At 45.0% G+C, this 16,567-nt stretch overlaps 1 protein-coding gene across 3 annotated transcripts in view; it reads left to right on the top strand.

Annotated features, from left to right (window-relative positions):
* The window catches only part of LOC126162039 (patronin), a 445,213-nt gene that overhangs the window by 189,352 nt on the left and 239,294 nt on the right, over positions 1 to 16,567 (top strand). For all 3 annotated transcript variants that reach the window (XM_049918266.1, XM_049918267.1, XM_049918268.1), the window contains exon 3: positions 13,272 to 13,487. In XM_049918266.1, coding sequence (XP_049774223.1) covers positions 13,272 to 13,487 — 216 coding nt within the window. The remainder of the gene's footprint in view (positions 1 to 13,271; positions 13,488 to 16,567) is intronic.

Here is a 16,567-nt window from a genome sequence, read left to right on the forward strand (position 1 = left end):
GGATAGGGCACTGTCTTTTTAGCCATCGACATCTTTTAAGCGGCGATCCTCCCCCACTCTGTCCCCACTGCTCTCAGCTGTGGACGGTAAGACACCTTTTAATTGAATGCCCCTATTTTAATCCGTTACGCTCCCGTCTACAGCTATCGCCTGATCTATCGTCGATTTTAGCAGATGACACGCGCTCAGCCGACCGCGTTCTCCAGTTTATTAGTGACAGTGAAATGACGTCAGTCATTTGAAGCTTTTTCGGGACAACCACCCCCTTTCTGTAGTGGATTTTTAAGTATTCCTTCTACATTTAGTTTCTCCAATTTCATGACTTTGTTCCCACTGCTGCTGGTTTTCAATTTCAGTTTTTTACTGTCTTAAGTCACGGGCTGGCGGCTAATGACCATAGAAGTTTTGCGCCCTAAAACCACAAACAAAAAAAAACAAAAAAAAAAAAAAACCTCTGCATTGACTCAGTATCCACCCACGTTCCTCCTCCTGAAAGAGCGCTCGGAATGACTGACTTTGTCTTTCGTTTTTCGCTGCTTGGCGCCTTATAACGCTGCATTTAGCGAGTGGAAATTCGCCAGTGCCCTCGCCCTTTGACCCAACACGGCTCCTGGACCATATCGGATACATAACCAAATGCTTCAACACTTATCGGTGGCTGGCCACCCTCGTATACTGACCTTTTTCAACCGTTTGTGGAGTGAGGGGGTATTTCCTACCCAGTGGTAGGAAAGCATTGTTATTCTGGTGTTGAAGCGTGGGAAGCTTCAGTTGCACAGCTATCATCCAATTAGCCTTACCAACACCCTCTGTAAGCTCCTTGAAGACCTGGTGAGTTGGTGGCTGTTTTGGACCTGCGAATCCCGCGACCTTTCGTCATCAACTCAAGGTGGTTTTCACTGTGGCCACTCTATGGTGGAAAACTTGGTTGACCTGGAGTCTGCTATCCGGTCAGCTTTTGCCCATCGGCAACACCTCCTTGCAGTCTTCTTTGATCTGTATAAAGCCTACCACACCACCTGGCGTCACCACATCCTCACCACCCTTCACGAATGTGGCCTTCGTGGAGCTCTTCCCGTTTTTATCCGTAATTTTCTTTCTTGTCGTTCTTTCCGGGTCCAAGTTGATTCCTCGTACAGCACTTCCCATCGGCAAGAAAATGCAGTTCCACAGGGTTCTGTGCTGAGCATCCTTCTCTTTCTCATAGCCATTAATGGACTGGTGGTGGCTGCTGGGCCGACAGTGTCCCCCTCTGTGTATGCTGACGATTTTTGTATCTACATCGCTTCTTTCGTCATGGGTGCTGCAGAACGCTTTCTTTAGTGGGCAATGTACTGGGTGCAATTTTGGGCTCTCTCCCATGGCTTTCAGTTTTCGGTGGCCAAGTCGTGTATCATGCATTTCTACTGTCGCTGTACAGTCCATCCCCATCCGGTCCTGTTCCTCAGTGGCCAATCCCTCGAGGTGGTGGACACCCATCTCTTCTTGGGTCTGGTCTTCGATGCTCAGTTGATTGGCTCCCTCATCTTCGCCAGCTGAAGAGGATGTGCTGCTTACATCTCGATGTTCTTAGACGTCTGTGGAAGACCACCTGGGGTGTAGACCGCTCCATTCTACTGCGATTGTATAAAGGGCTGGTCCAGTCTCGTTTCGACTAAAGGAGTCCTGTCTATGGTTCTGTGTCACTTTCGACATTGCAGATACTAGACCCCATCCACCATTGTGGGGTATGACTTGTGGCTGGTGCCTTCCGGACTAGCCCTGTGATTAGCCTTCTCACAGAGGCGGAGATTCCAACACTGCAAGTTTTGCGCCAACAACAGCTGATATCTTACATGCTCTGCATTCGCTGCACCCTAAAGTACCCTAATCATGGTCTCCTTTATCCAGACACTGAGATCAACCTCCCATGGCAGCGGCTACGATGTGGGCTTACCATGGCTGCCCGCGTTCAGTCGCACTTTTCTGAGCTCCAGCACTTCCTTTTACCGCCTCTTTTCTCCGCTCACACACGTACCCCTATGTGGTGTGTCTCTCGGCCACAGCTCTGTCTTGATCTCTCCATCAATTCAAAGGATTCTGTCCCTCTGGAGGCCTTCAATTCTACTGTGTCCTCAGTTCATTCCAGGGTTCAGAAGTAATTTATACTGATGGCTCCATGGTTGCTGGCCACACTGGTTATGCTTACACCTATGCGAGACACACGGAACTTAATTCCTTGCCAGATGACAGTAGTGTTTTTACTGTGGAATTGGTAGCCATCTTGCGGACCATGTCCGCTTCTGCTCAGGACTGTCCTTCACTATCTGTAGTGACTCCTTGAGCAGTTTGTAAGCTATCGGCCAGTGCTTCTCTCGCCACCCATTGGTCATAGCTATCCAGGACTTCCATTCTCTCCTTGATAAATGTGGATGCTTCATTTGGACCCGGGTGGCCAGGCCACGTTGGGATCCCTGGCAATGAACTTGCTAATCCACTGGCTAAAGTGGCTACTACTGACAGGCCATCTCTTGCTATTGGCATTCCGGAAATAGACCTTCGCTCAGCATCAAGTCATCAGGATTTGGGACTTTGGAATGCAGATTGGCTCACTCTTTCTTCGCCGAACAAGCTCAGGGTGATAAAGGATTCTACAACTATGTGGCAGTCCTCCTTATGGGCCTCTCTTAAGGCCTCTGTCATCCTTTGCCGGCTCCGCATCAGCCATACTTGGCTGACTCATGATTATCTCCTCCATCATGAGGACCCCCCTCTCTGTCATTGTGCATCAGTGTTGACTGTGGTTCACCTCTTACAGGACTGACCGAACTTAACTGCCCTTAACTTTTAGCTTTCGTGACTCGCTACCCATGGTGTTAGCTGACAATGCCTCAGCGGCTGATCCAGTTTTACAATTTCTTCGTGATGGGGTTTTTATCGCTTTATTTAAGGGTGGGACCTTCAACCTTATCAGTGGGTGGAGGGGATTGCAGGCTGTCTTGCTCCCCCCCTGAGCCCCAATTGGACTGGCATCGACTAGGCTTGGTGGTTCACTCCCGCCCTCTGCCTTCCCACTCCTTTTGTTATGAGGTCTGTTTTATCTTGAGTGTCTATCTTGTCTACCTGTGCTTCTTCCTTCATGCCCCTGCCATTACTCACTTTCTTTCCCTCCTCTCTTCTTTCACCTCCTTCCTTCCTTCTCTGTCAATAGTTTGTAATTTTGTGGTCATTGTAGTTTCCTCTTATAGTGTGAGGTTTTATTGGTTTTAGTTATTCCAAGACCGGAGGGGCTGATGACCCGCATAGTTTGGTCCCTTCTCCAATCCAAACAACCAACCGATCCTTTGTTTTCAACACTCCTTTTGAGTTTTTCTGAGGGTCACATAATATCGTTGTGCATTGGTGGTCTCTGAGGCAGAAATTCGAGAGAAAGATGCCTTTCCTGTCTCAAAATATTGAGGCCATGATTATTTTCTGGGAAATTGTAATTTTGAATTTTTTGGAGGTTGGAAATTGGTGTGATGCCATTGTGTCTACTGGGCTACTGTCATTTTGTCTCAGGTGTATAATGAGCCACCTACAATTCATCTCCACTTACATTAGAGCTCAGAAAATCCTCACCTTCCAGTTCAAGTCACTCAAGAAACTTGTGGGCGCTATTTACCCGATTTTTCGTGTTCTGCCCTGTTTTGGGGCCAATTTTGTGCACAGTTTCTGATATCCCAGTGTCTTGTATGAGAGTATTCTGAAGAGTTGCGGAAACTTCAAAGAAATTTCATCCACTGTGAAATGGCAGTCTTCATGAACAGTTTCCTCAGTTTATAATTTTATTTTATTTATTTACTATTAGTCAGTTTGTTTTGCCTCCACCACTAAACCTGTTAAACACGTTCATTCTGTTCATAACACCTTTGTCATAAATGTTTTTTTTTTTTCCCATTGAAAATTTTTGGCAGGTGAGTAGGAAACAAATCGCAGCATGTGACTTGCACCTGGGAGTTCCTTACCGACTTCTTCTTTTACGTAATTGGACACTACAACAGTTTATGTACTACCATGTTCCTGTGATGCTTGCACTGGTCAGGAGATCCCCCATTACCAAACAGTATTGCCAACCCTCGAAAAACAAAAAACCACACCCTGCTATGGTCACAGTGTACTGTTTCTGAAAATGCTTCATACAAAGGGATACGTATCACTCTTCCAGAGTAATACGTAACATTGTGTAGGTACTCCTTCCTACGTACATGTACTCTATTTCCTACTATACCACATGTGTTAAAGCAGAGCATCCTGTTTAAAAATTATACCTCTCTTCTATATCCATTGCCTGACAAAAAAAAAATCAGACACACAGAAGAAATATGACATCAATGTAATTTCATACACTTACATATCATCTATCGATGTAAATGACTATAGAGTTTCAGTTCTTTGCGACAAGTAGAATGGCCACTAGAGGGCATTACTGTTATAGTAGTAAATGGCATGAGCAATATCAGGTAGTGAGTAATCAGTGTGAGGGACAGAGAGATGCTGCGTACTCATGAGAGACAGCATTATCAGCACTCGACAGAGTTCGAAAGGGAGCTCATGGTGGCTCTCCATATGGCTGATAGGTTGAATTGTGCTGTATCCAGATTTGTTGGGCACTTGGGTATGACAGCAGCCTGATGTTGGACTGTACGGGAACATGAGGGCAGCCATACTCATTGTCAAGGTAATGGTTTACCACGTCTTACCATCATAAGGAAGGTTTCTCGTATTGTGCATAAAGCACATCATAGTCACTTCACACCTGTGTCTACTATCCAGCCATGTGATGGACTCCTTGCAGCATTCTGTATCATCTCACACCATTTGTCGGAGACAAGCAGCAGCTGGACTAAGGTTTACCATCCTATGTGTAGGCTGCCATTAACACAAGTGGTTGTGTTTGGAGTGGTGCATGACCAGAAAGCATGGACTGCTAATGAATGGTGTTGTATTGTGTAGAGCAGTAAGTCGCAGTTCTCCACTAACCTGGAGGATCTTTGTCGGCTGGTGTGGTGGCGACCTATGGGAAAGTCATAATCTTCCAATCTTTGGAGAGTTGCTATGGTGCTACTTGCAGTATCATGGTGTGGGGAGCCATCAGGTGTGGGGAGCCATCAGGTGTGACTTCTGGACGTCTGTTGGTGATTCAGAGAACTCTGGGGCTTATCAGTACATCACGGACTTCTTACGTTATTTTGTGTTACCTCATGCAGCTATTGTCGTGCCATTTTCCAACAGAGCAATGCTAATCCATGTCACACACATCTTTGAACTGTATGCATGTGGTAGAGGTTCACTTGTGGCCAGCAGGATTCCCAAATCTGTCCATCCATGGGGAGGTCCCCTGGTCATAGTGGGTGGCATCAGGACGGATGACAAGCGATGAAGCGTAGTCCATCATCTCTTGCTGGTGGCGAAACACCAGCAGTCTCTAAGCATTCACAAGCTCAATTCAACAAACAGAAGTACGACCCCAAATCGTTCCCCTCCATGGCCACACCACGGGAGGAACGTCAGGCTAAGGATGGCAGCGGATCTTACTCACCCCGGTACTTTGTATTTTCGAGAGCTGATGGGGAATCATTCTTGATAATGAAGCCTCAGTTTTTGTTGAGCATTTAGAGGACAAGTTACAGAAGGTGGAGTGCTTGTTCAAAATGAGATCTGGGTCAGTCTTGATCGAAACAGCATCCTCTGCCCAGGCACAGGAGTTACTCGCTTGTAACAAGCTGGGGGATGTTTCTGTTACCATCATGCCCCATAAGAGCTTAAATTTGGTCCAGGGTATCATATTTCACAGGGACCTTCTTTTGCAGTCCGACGATGAGCTGCGCACCAATTTAGAGTGGTGAGGTGTACATTTTGTCCGGCATGTCCACCGGGATCTGAGGGATAATCAGGTTGCCACCAGTGCCTTCATCTTTGCGTTTGAGGGTGATACATTGCCCAAGAAGGTCAAAGTGATGGTCTACTGCTGGGATGTAAAGCCCTATATCCCTCCCCCGATGCGGTGCTTTAAGTGCTGGAAGTTCGGCCATACGTCTTCCCACTGTACTTCCAGCATCACGTGTCGAGATTGCGAATGCCCATCACATCCCAATGCTCCATGTGCCCTGCCTCCCATCTGTGGCAACTGCGGAGAGCACCATTCGCCTTGCTCACCAGACTGCGGGATTCTCCAGAAAGAAAGGAAAATCATGGAATAAAAGGCCCTGGACCGACTGACCTACACTGAGGCTAAGAGAAAATTTGAATGCCTGCATCCTGTGCATATGACATCGTCTTATGCCGCCACTACAACAGTTCTGGCACCATCAGCTCCACCAACCCAAGTCACCTCTCAGAGCCAGAAGACTACAGCTGCCCCCTTGATGGTGGGGGGGGGGGGGGGCATTTCCCTCCCTGTTGCTCCTGCACCATCTACTTCGGGAGCAACACCGCCCCATCAGGGACACTCGTCCCCACTTCTAAGCCGAAGAAACGTAAGACTTCTTCAGCTTCTCTCGCTAGGAAGGGGTCCCTTGGGTCACTCCCTTCCCAGGTTTCTGCTAGTGGGAAAGAAGACACCCGCCAGTGCCTGAAGAGCCCAAAAGCAGCTGGTCGTAGGGCTTCACGCTCATCCTCTGTCCAGGAGACTGAGCCAGTGAAGTCCTCCCATCCAGGGAAACTCAAGGAGCAGTGAGAGAAATCCAAAAAGAAAACCCCTAAGACAAAGGAAATTATGGTGACACCCACAACACCGCTACCTACAAGCTGTGCGTCTGAGGAGGGGATGGAGATTTTGGCGTCTGCTGTGGACCTAGATCTCGCCAGACCTTCAGACGCAATGGTTATAGACAAAGCAATAAGTCAGTGGCAGCAGGTGACTGAGACGTAAACTGCCACATTGAATGTTCCATGCCTTCCCAGTCTCACGATGTCATCCTCCAGTGGAACTACGGTAGCTTCTTCCACCGCTTGGCTGAGCCTACGGCAGCTGTTGCTTTACACCTGCTATCTGCATTGCCCTTCAGGAAACCTGGTTCCCAGCAATGCGGACCCCCGCCCTCTGCGGCTATAAGGGATATTACAGGAACTGTAGCGACAATAATAGTGTGTCAGGTGGAATTTGCATTTATGTCCTAAACTCAGTCTGTAATGAACCTGTGCCCCTTCAAACCCCTCTTGAAGCTGTGGCTGTCAGAATGACGACGACACAGGAAATAACTGTCTGTGATGTCTATCTTCCTCCATATGGTGCAGTACCCCTGAATGTATTAGCTGCACTGATTGATAAACTCTCTCAACCTTTCCTACTTTTGGGAGATTTTAATGCCCACAACCCCTTCTGGGGTGGCACCATGCTTACTGGCTGAGGCAGAGATGTCGAAACTTTACTGTCTCAGTTCGACCTCTGTCTCTTAAACACTTTGACCGCCACACGTTTCAGTGTGCCTCATGCCTCATGGTAGTTACTCGGCCATTGATTTATCAATTTGCAGCCGAGGACTTCTCCCATCTATCTACTGGAGAGCACATGATGATCTGTGTTGTAGTGGCCATATTACCATGTCCCTGTCACTGCCCTGGCGTCAGCCCACAGACGCCTGCCCAGATGGGCTTTAAACAAGGCGGACTGTCACCATTGAATCCCCCCTCCTTCCACATGGTAACATCGATGTGATGGTTTAGCAGGTGACTACAACAATTGTAAATGCGATCCTTCACTCTTTAGGGTGCCCGAAGTGTAAGGCAATCCCTTGGTGGTTGCCAGAAGTTGCTGAAGCAATTAAGGAGCGTCAGTGTGCTCTACAGTGGCGTAAGCAGCACCCTTCCCTGGAGCACCTCATAGCCTTTAAACGGCTCCGAGCCTGTGTTCACAAACTTATCAAACGATGGAAACAGGTGTGTTGGGAGAGATACATCTCGGCCTTGGGTGCCAAATGTCTTTTTGGGTTCTAGATCCCAACAGGTGTCCCGGGTGTTACCATAAATGGCGTGTTATCTACTGATGCAAACACGATTGCCAAGCACTTTGTTCAAACCTCTGCATCGGAGAATTGCCCCCCAGCCTTTCGTACACTCAAACGGCGGCTGGAAGGGAACGTCCTCTCATTCACTACACAGTGCAGTTAATCCTGTAATGCCCCATTTAAAGAGTAGGAGCTCCTCAGTTCCCCTGCACTTTGCCCTGACACAGCTCCTGGGCCTGATCGCATCCACAGCTAGATGATTAAACATATCTCATCTGACTACAAGCGACATCTCCTCATCATCTTCAACTGGATCTGGTGCGATGGCGTCTTTCCATCGGAATGGCGGTAGAGCAGCATCATTCCGGTGCTCAAACCCAGTAAAAACCAATTTGATGTGGATAGCTTTCGGCCCATCACCCTCACCAACGTTCTTTGTATGCTGCTGGAATGTATAGTAGTATGTCGGCGGTTGGGTTGGGTCCTTGAGTCACGTGGCCTACTGGCTCCATGTCAGGGTGGCTTCCGCCAGTGTCGCTCTACCACTGATAATATTGTGTCCATCGAGTCTGCCATCCGAACAGCCTTTTTCAGATGCCAACACCTGGTTGCTGTCTTTTTTGACTTACATAAAGCATACGACATGACCTGGTGACATTATGTCCTTGCCACATTGTATGAGTGGGGTCTCTGGAGCCTGCTCCTGATTTTTATCCGAAACTTCCTGTCGCTCCATACTTTCCGTGTCCCAAGTTCGTGCTTCCCATAGTTCTATCCATATCCAGGAGAATGGAGTCCTGCAGGGCTCTGTATTAAGTGTGTCTCTATTTTTAGTGGCCTATAATGATCTAGCAGCAGCTGTCAGGCCCTCCGTCTCTCCTCATCTGTCTGCAGACGTTTTCTGCATTTCGTACTGCTGCTCCAGTACTGGTGTTGCTGACTGGTGCCTACAGGGAGCCATCCACAAGGTGCAGTTATGGGCTCTAGCCCATGGCATCCAGTTTTCAGCCACAAATTCGTGTGCCATGCATTTCTGTCGGCGTCGTACCGCTCATCCGGAACCAGCACCTCAGTGCCCTCCATTGCCTGAGCAACACCAATTGGGGTGCAGATAGCTCTACGGTCCTGCGGTTCTACAGGTCCCTTGTCCAATCCCGAATTGACTATGAAAGGGTGGTTTATGGTTCGGCAGCGCCTTCAGCGTTGCATTTACTCAACCCTGTGCACCACTGTGGGGTTAGACTTCCGACAGGAGCTTTTAGGACGAGTCCGATGACCAGCATAGTGGTGGAGGCTGGTGTCCCTCCATTGCAGATCAGACGTGTGCAACTGCTCACCAGTTACGCAGCACACATTCTTAGTTCTCCACAGCATTCTAATTACCGTCTCTTGTTCCCGCCCGCAGCAGTCCATCTCCCACATCGGCGGCCCAAGGCAGGACTAATGATTGTGGTTCACGTGCGCTCCCTTCTCTCCGAACTGGAATCCTTCCCTTTACCACCTCTACTTGCGGTCTGTTCACATACGCCTCCATGGTATATGCCTTGGCCGCAAGTTCGTCTGGACCTTTCATGTGGCCCTAAGGACTCCATTAACCCTGTGGCTCTCCACTGTTATTTCCTCTTGATTCTTGACGTGTTCCAGGGCTCTGAAGTGGTTTACACCGACAGCTCGATGGCTGATGGTCGCGTTTGCCTTGCCTACGTTCACGGCGGACATATTGAACAGCACTCCTTACCCGAAGGCTGCAGTGTATTCACTGCAGAGCTGGTGGCCATTTCTCATGCACTTCAGTATCTCTGGTCATGCCCTGGGGAGTCTTTTCTTTTATGTACGTACTCCTTGAACAGCCTGAAAACTATCGACCAGTGCTACCCTCGTCGTCCTTTGGTAGCGTCCATCCAGGAGTCTATCTATGCCCTGGAACGGTCCAGTCATTCAGTGGTGTTCATCTGGACCCCTGGTCATTTTGGAATCCCAGGAAATGAACTTGCTGACAGGCTGGCCAAACAGGCTACATGGAAACCACTTTTGGAGAGGGGCATCCCCGCAACTGACCTGCGTTCGTTATTACGCCGCAAGGTTTTTCAGCTTTGGGAGACTAAGTGGCAAAATCTCAGTACGCACAAGAAACTGAGAGCCATTAACGGCTCAATGAGGGCATCTCGCAGGGCTTCTGTGGTTCTCTGTAGGCTCCGCATTGGCCGTGCATGAGCTACCCATGGCTACCTCCTATGCTGTGAAGACCCACGTCAGTGTCGGTGCAGGACCCGATTGACAGTGGCCAATATTCTTCTGCTATGTCCTTCTTTGGCTGCCCTGCTACATCATCTTTGGTTGCTGGACTCATTGTCATTGATTGTAGCAGACAACGCCTCATCGGCTGATTTGGTTTTACGTTTTATCTGTGAGGGTGGTTTTTATCATTCGATCTGAGTTTTAGCACCTGTCCTGTGTCCCTCTGTGTCCTCCACTCTAGTGCTTTTGGGTTGAAGGTTTTAATGTGTTGCAGGGTGGCTGGCTTTTCATTTTTATTTTCATGGTCAGCCATCCACTGTAATCTGCTTCCTTGTTTTACTCTCTTCTAACTGTTTCTTGCATCTCTGTTGTCTCGTGTCCTCTTTTGTTCCTTTATGTGTTTGTTGCCTTCCCTTTGTTCTTTTGGTCTTTCCTTTCTTTCTGTTTTGTGTTATATGTCTCGTCTCTTTTATTCTCATACTTGTGGCATTGTTTTATTAGGAACAAGGGATTGATGACCTTGTAGTTTGGTCCATTTCCCCCTCTTTTAAACCAACCAACCAAATCTGTCCCTGATAGAGCATGTGTGGGACCAACTAAGATGCCAACTCCCTTCCACTGCCAGTATCGAGGATGCCAGTGATCAGTTAAAACAATTATCAATCAGCTTGTCTCAGGAGAGGATGCAACAGCTTTATGCCACCATTCTCAACCAAATCAGTGCATGCATCCAGGCTAGAGGGGGTGTGATGTCATACTGACATGCAGGCTTAAACTGATAAGTTCTTTGTAAATTAGACTCATTTTGTAACAACGTTACACATCCTTTCAAACCATTAACTTTCATTTCGTTTCCTCCTCGCCACACGGATGCGTCATTTTTTTTTGTTCTGGAAGTGTAGACGTATTACATAGAGACATTCTTACTCCTACTTTACACACACACACACACACACACACACACACACACACACACACACACACACACACACACACTACCCTTATGTCCACTTCCAAAGTACCCATTTACATCACCTTAGTTACCACTCATCATCATTAAGTTACTTATTAGTTTGGCATTATGTTATTTTACCTATTTTGTAGCAACATAATTATTGTCCATTTTTAATCCGAATGCTAGCACATTGTAAATTATGTTCCCAGTTACATATCTTGCCTGTTCATCCCCTCACCGAAGTATGTAATAAAACATTATCAGTTGTCCTCATTATATAAAAAAAAGTTAGTACTACATTGCTAATATAGACCTGTGAATAGTCTTTGAATGGGTGGCAAAGGAAACGTTCCTGATAGTGAATTGATAATCTTGGCTAATTCCAAAAAATTGGAAATAAATTATACCTAGAAAAACAAGAGTCTTGCCTTGAGTAACTGTGGATGTGGAAAGAGCGGATGATAGAACCAGTATGCAAAAGAGGGAAGCAAGAAAAGAAGAAAATGATCAGGGATGTTAAGATTGTAGAAGGAAAGAAGATACGACAGATAATATCCCTCCTCCCCTCTCAGTACGGACACAACCAGCTTTGCCCCCACAGACCCTGAAAAGTAGTCTTGACTCACTGCTGTTGTGGGTCAGTGTAGATTACTTATTCTTTGAGAGGTGCTCCTGAAATAGCCAAAAAATCATAATACCACATCTGAAGTACAATAATTATAAATACTTCGGTGGTAAGTTGATATAAATTCTTCTATACACCATCAGATATTTGCATTGCTTAAATGTTCATCGCATTTGTGAATATGTGGTCTGATGAATACCTAAGAAAATCTTCCAGATACATAATAAAAGAAATCATATATCAGTTATAGATTGATTCAAGAATAATGAACATCTTTGCATCAGTTCTGAAAGAATGTTCTCTTCATGTCGTCCTCAAACTAGGATCATAAACAAAGTTTAAATGCATTCGGACTAGATAATAATTGCAGTAGTTTTTACTGTAGCTATAACAAGTGCTAATGTGCCCAGAGCTGGTTTGAACAGTGTATTTCATTGCCCCCACCACCTTCCCCTTAGAGTTGTAGCATTTCTGCCGTTGCTCCTCGCAGTTTGTAGTACAAAACCTTAATAACCAAAACTTAAGTGCAGCTGAAGTATAGTCTTTTGTAGTGGAAGTAGATGTAATTGTCTACAAAGTGAGTGCAGATACACCTAGTATTAAAAGGTAGTATGAAAGCTTCCTTAGAGTGTGTAATGAGTAAAAGGAATGATAGTCAGTTGTGACCAGAGGAGTGTAGAATACCTACCACGTAGGGTAAAATGCGAGACAGGGCAGTACTACTTAAGACTGTTTGTTCTCTTTCCCCGCATTTTAATAGTGCTGAGACACATGCCTTCCTGTACATCTTAGAAATTTGTTTTGTTGTTATGTGCTTGCCTGTAATCCATAGTAAATGCGAGACAGGGCAGTACTACTTAAGACTGTTTGTTCTCTTTCCCCGCATTTTAATAGTGCTGAGACACATACCTTCCTGTACATCTTAGAAATTTGTTTTGTTGTTATGTGCTTGCCTGTAATCCATAGTAATTATAGTTTGTTATTGTGCATTACAACATTACAGTCGTTTTGTGATTGTGTCTGTAACAAAAGAATTCTCTATTTCTTGGTATGTGTATGGACTGCCAGTTTTGGGAGGTCAATATGCCCATTGCCCCTTACCATTGTTGTTGTTGTTGCGGATTGAGTGAGTTGTGCACCTGCCTCTTTCGTTTACTGATTAAAATGAGACCTCCATATCAACTGCCCTTGTCATCTAGTCTTTGCTCTGATCAGTGATTGGGTCTCAAAACTCAATTTCTGTGATGTTAGAGAGAGAGAGAGAGAGAGAGAGAGAGAGAGAGAGAGAGACAGAGAGAGAGACAGAGAGAGAGACAGAGAGAGAGAGAGAGAGAGAGAGAGAGAGAGAGAGAGAGAGAGAGAGATTTCTCATTATTTGAATTAACAGTTTGCTCATTTTGAAAATGATGCATTCCTTTTTAAAATTAATAGTTTTTACTTAAGCTGGTAGATTACTTCTATTAAAAAGTATCTTGTTTGATTACAGGATCAGGAACATTTGAAACCTCAAATAGTGCATTCATTAGCAAATGCAGAGTTGTACTGCCTAGGTCTTTCTAATATATACTCTGATCCAAATTACAACAATCTAAATCACTGGGCAATAATTCAAGCTCTTGCCAGGAAAGGAGTGTTTGTCAGTGAACCACCAGATGCCCAGCTGACGGAAACTGTACTCATTCAGACAACACCATTGAAATTGGTATGTCTACATTTTTCTCTGATTCATATGTTCAGTTGTTTTAATGTGTAAGTAATTAGGTTTTTAAGGATATAGGTGGAAAAATCAAAATTTTTTATGACTTTATTAAATTCTATAGTCTCTCCTGATTACATTGATATAAACATTACAGGGTTTTAAATGAAAAATGACCCACACATACCAAATTTTGAAGTTACAGTCATGTATGGCGCCATACCCCCTTTATTTCTGTTACAGAAACCAGTATTATTTCGAAAAGAACTGTGAACTTTGTTTCCAGTGATTATATGTATGATACATTTTATATGTTGGTAACAGTGCAGGTTTGTAATGTCTGTAAATGATAATCTTTCCTGGTATTTAATTTTTTTCGCTGAAGCAGTTTGTTCACATGTTACTGAATGTTTGTTGCCCAAGTGCTACATATACAGAGGGGTCAAAAAAAAAAAAAAGTTTCCACTGTTTAAAAGTCCATAACTGGCAAACTAATTGATGAAGTTGTCTCATGTTTGGTAGTGTAATAGTTTGTAGTTCCGGCAATCACCACGCAAGTGTTGTATTGCATTGTTTTGTTTTGTCAGATGACAGTCGCCAGATAGTCAGTGTTTTGTTCTTAGTTGCACCTAGTTACTCAAGTAAACATGGCTGGCACAAGGCTTATATTCGATGAAAGGAAGTCAGTTTTGAAGTGGTATTTTAAGTACGAAAACATTAATGAGGCTCAACGGCAATGGCGAAATGAGTATCAAACAGAGCCACCGACACGTTTAACGATTCGTCCCATTCGAGAGAAATTTGAAGCCGTGTGTGTGTTAAAGATGTACACAAACAATGATCTGGATGACCTGTAACAGTAAAAAGTCCAGCTAACTCCCGTCGTGTGTTACAAAAATTCACTCGCTCACCACAGAAGTCTGTGAGACAGTGTGCCCGTGACACTGGAGTGAGTTGCTCAAGTGTTCGGCGAATTTTGAAGACAGCAAAGTGGAAGTGCTACATCCCACGATTGCTACACGCAATGAACGAGGATGACCCAGATCGTAGACTGGAGTACTGTGAGTAGTTTACTAACATGGTGCGCAACGATGAAGAGTTTGCAGAGATGATTGTGTGGTGTGATGAGGCACAGCTCAAACTCAGTGGTACAGTAAATCACCACAATTGCATCCAATGGGCAACCGAAAATCCAAATGTCCATGTAGACAAAGTCGTGAATTTGCCAGGAGTAAATGTGTGGTGTGGGTTGTCTTACTGGGGCTTGATTGGGGCCATTCTTCTTTGATGGCACAGTTACCGGTGAGGTGTACATTCAGAAGTTTCAGATATCCATTTTACCTGCCATCTGAGACTTGTATGGAGACGGAAGAGTTTACTTTCAACAAGATTGTGCCCCAGCCCACTACCAAAATCGTGTTAAGGCGTATCTCGACGAAAATCTACCAGGAAGATGGATAGGCCGTAGAGGTGCTGTGGAGTATCCACCACGTTCCCCAAACCTAACTCCTCTGGACTTTTACCTGTAGGGAACACTAAAGGACATCGTTTATTGACAAAAGCCACGCATGTTGGATGAACTTAGAGAATCCATCGTACATTCATGTGCAAATATCCAACTGAACACATTGCAGTCAGTAGTATGTGCTGCAGTTCAGCGGCATCGTTTGTGTATGGATGTTTATGGTGACCATTTCGAACACCTACAGTGATATCTTTAAGTTGGACTTAAAGCTACACTTTCACCAAAAATGAGACAACTCTGTCAATTAGTTTGCAAGTTACAGACTTTTAAACAGTGGATACATTTTTTTGGACCCCTCTGTATTTGTGGAAGTATATATCCTTTAGTGTTCAATAAATACGAACTATGCCATGTGTCAAGAAATAAAATAAAAGGAAATTCCGTGCTAACTAGTTCACAAACAAAGCAAGCCGCACTGTTGAAAGTAACCTATGTATCAGTTCTTCAGGGAAGAAACTCCCACATGGCATGCCTCCTGGTGATTCTAATTTTTGTGTTAACAATGATGCTGTTTGTAGTGGATTTGTTGTTGTTGATGTGAGCATCTTATCTTCTTTGGTAAAGGAAGTGGCAAAATGTAAACAATGTGATGGTGTAGGCTGTCTGGAAATAACTGAACAACAAAGTAGCAGGAAGCATTTAGCGTCAAAATTAGTTGTTCTTTGTAGATCCTGCAATAAATCTACCTCAAATGATTTAGAACATTGTGCATAATTCATATGATATGAATTTTAAGTTAGTGTATGCATTGCGTGCAATAGGAAAAGGAAAAAAAGCTGCTCAAATGTTTTGTGGTTTGATGGACCTTCCTCCTCCTCCCAGTAGGTTCAGCAAATACATAAAAATGCTTTTAGTTGCCTTGACGGTTTTGTCTAAAACATCTATGAAACATGCAGTAGAAGAAACTGTAAAATTTAGTGGAACCCGGGACATTGCTGTTGCACTTGCTGGGATGTGGCAACATTGTGGACATTGTTCATTGAATGGTGTTGTAAGTGCTACTTCTCTGGAGAATGAAAAATTTGTTGATGTTGAGTGCTTATCTAAGTACTGCCACACCTGCCATGGTAACACTGAAGGACATAGTGAACATCAGTGTTCTAAGAATTATGATGGTTAAAGTGGAGGTGTTGAGTGCGATGGAGCTCTAAAATTATTTAAGAGGTCCATGCTCGTTATAACGTTAGATATCCAAAGTACCTAGGCGATGGGAACTTTAAAGCTTTCAATCAAATTAATGAGTTCAATGTTTATGGTGATACCTTGGTAACAAAACTGGAATGTTTTGGACATGTGCAGAAGAGGATGGGTGCAGCTACGAAGAGAAATGAAAGGAAAGTTGCTATCTGATGGAAAACCTCTGTCTGGCCGAGGGGGATTGACAGAAACTGAAATAGACCTCCTTCAGAGTTATTATGGACTGGCCATTAGATGAACTGCATCTCTGAATGATGTTATAACAATGAGAAAAGCTGTATGGGCCACCTACTTTCATGAGTTGTTCACAGGTGACCGCCCTTTTCAATGACTTTGCCCTAAAGGAGCAGATTCTTGGTGTGGT

Source organism: Schistocerca cancellata, chromosome 2, assembly GCF_023864275.1.
Source record: "Schistocerca cancellata isolate TAMUIC-IGC-003103 chromosome 2, iqSchCanc2.1, whole genome shotgun sequence".
In the NCBI taxonomy this organism is placed as follows: Eukaryota; Metazoa; Arthropoda; class Insecta; order Orthoptera; family Acrididae; genus Schistocerca; species Schistocerca cancellata.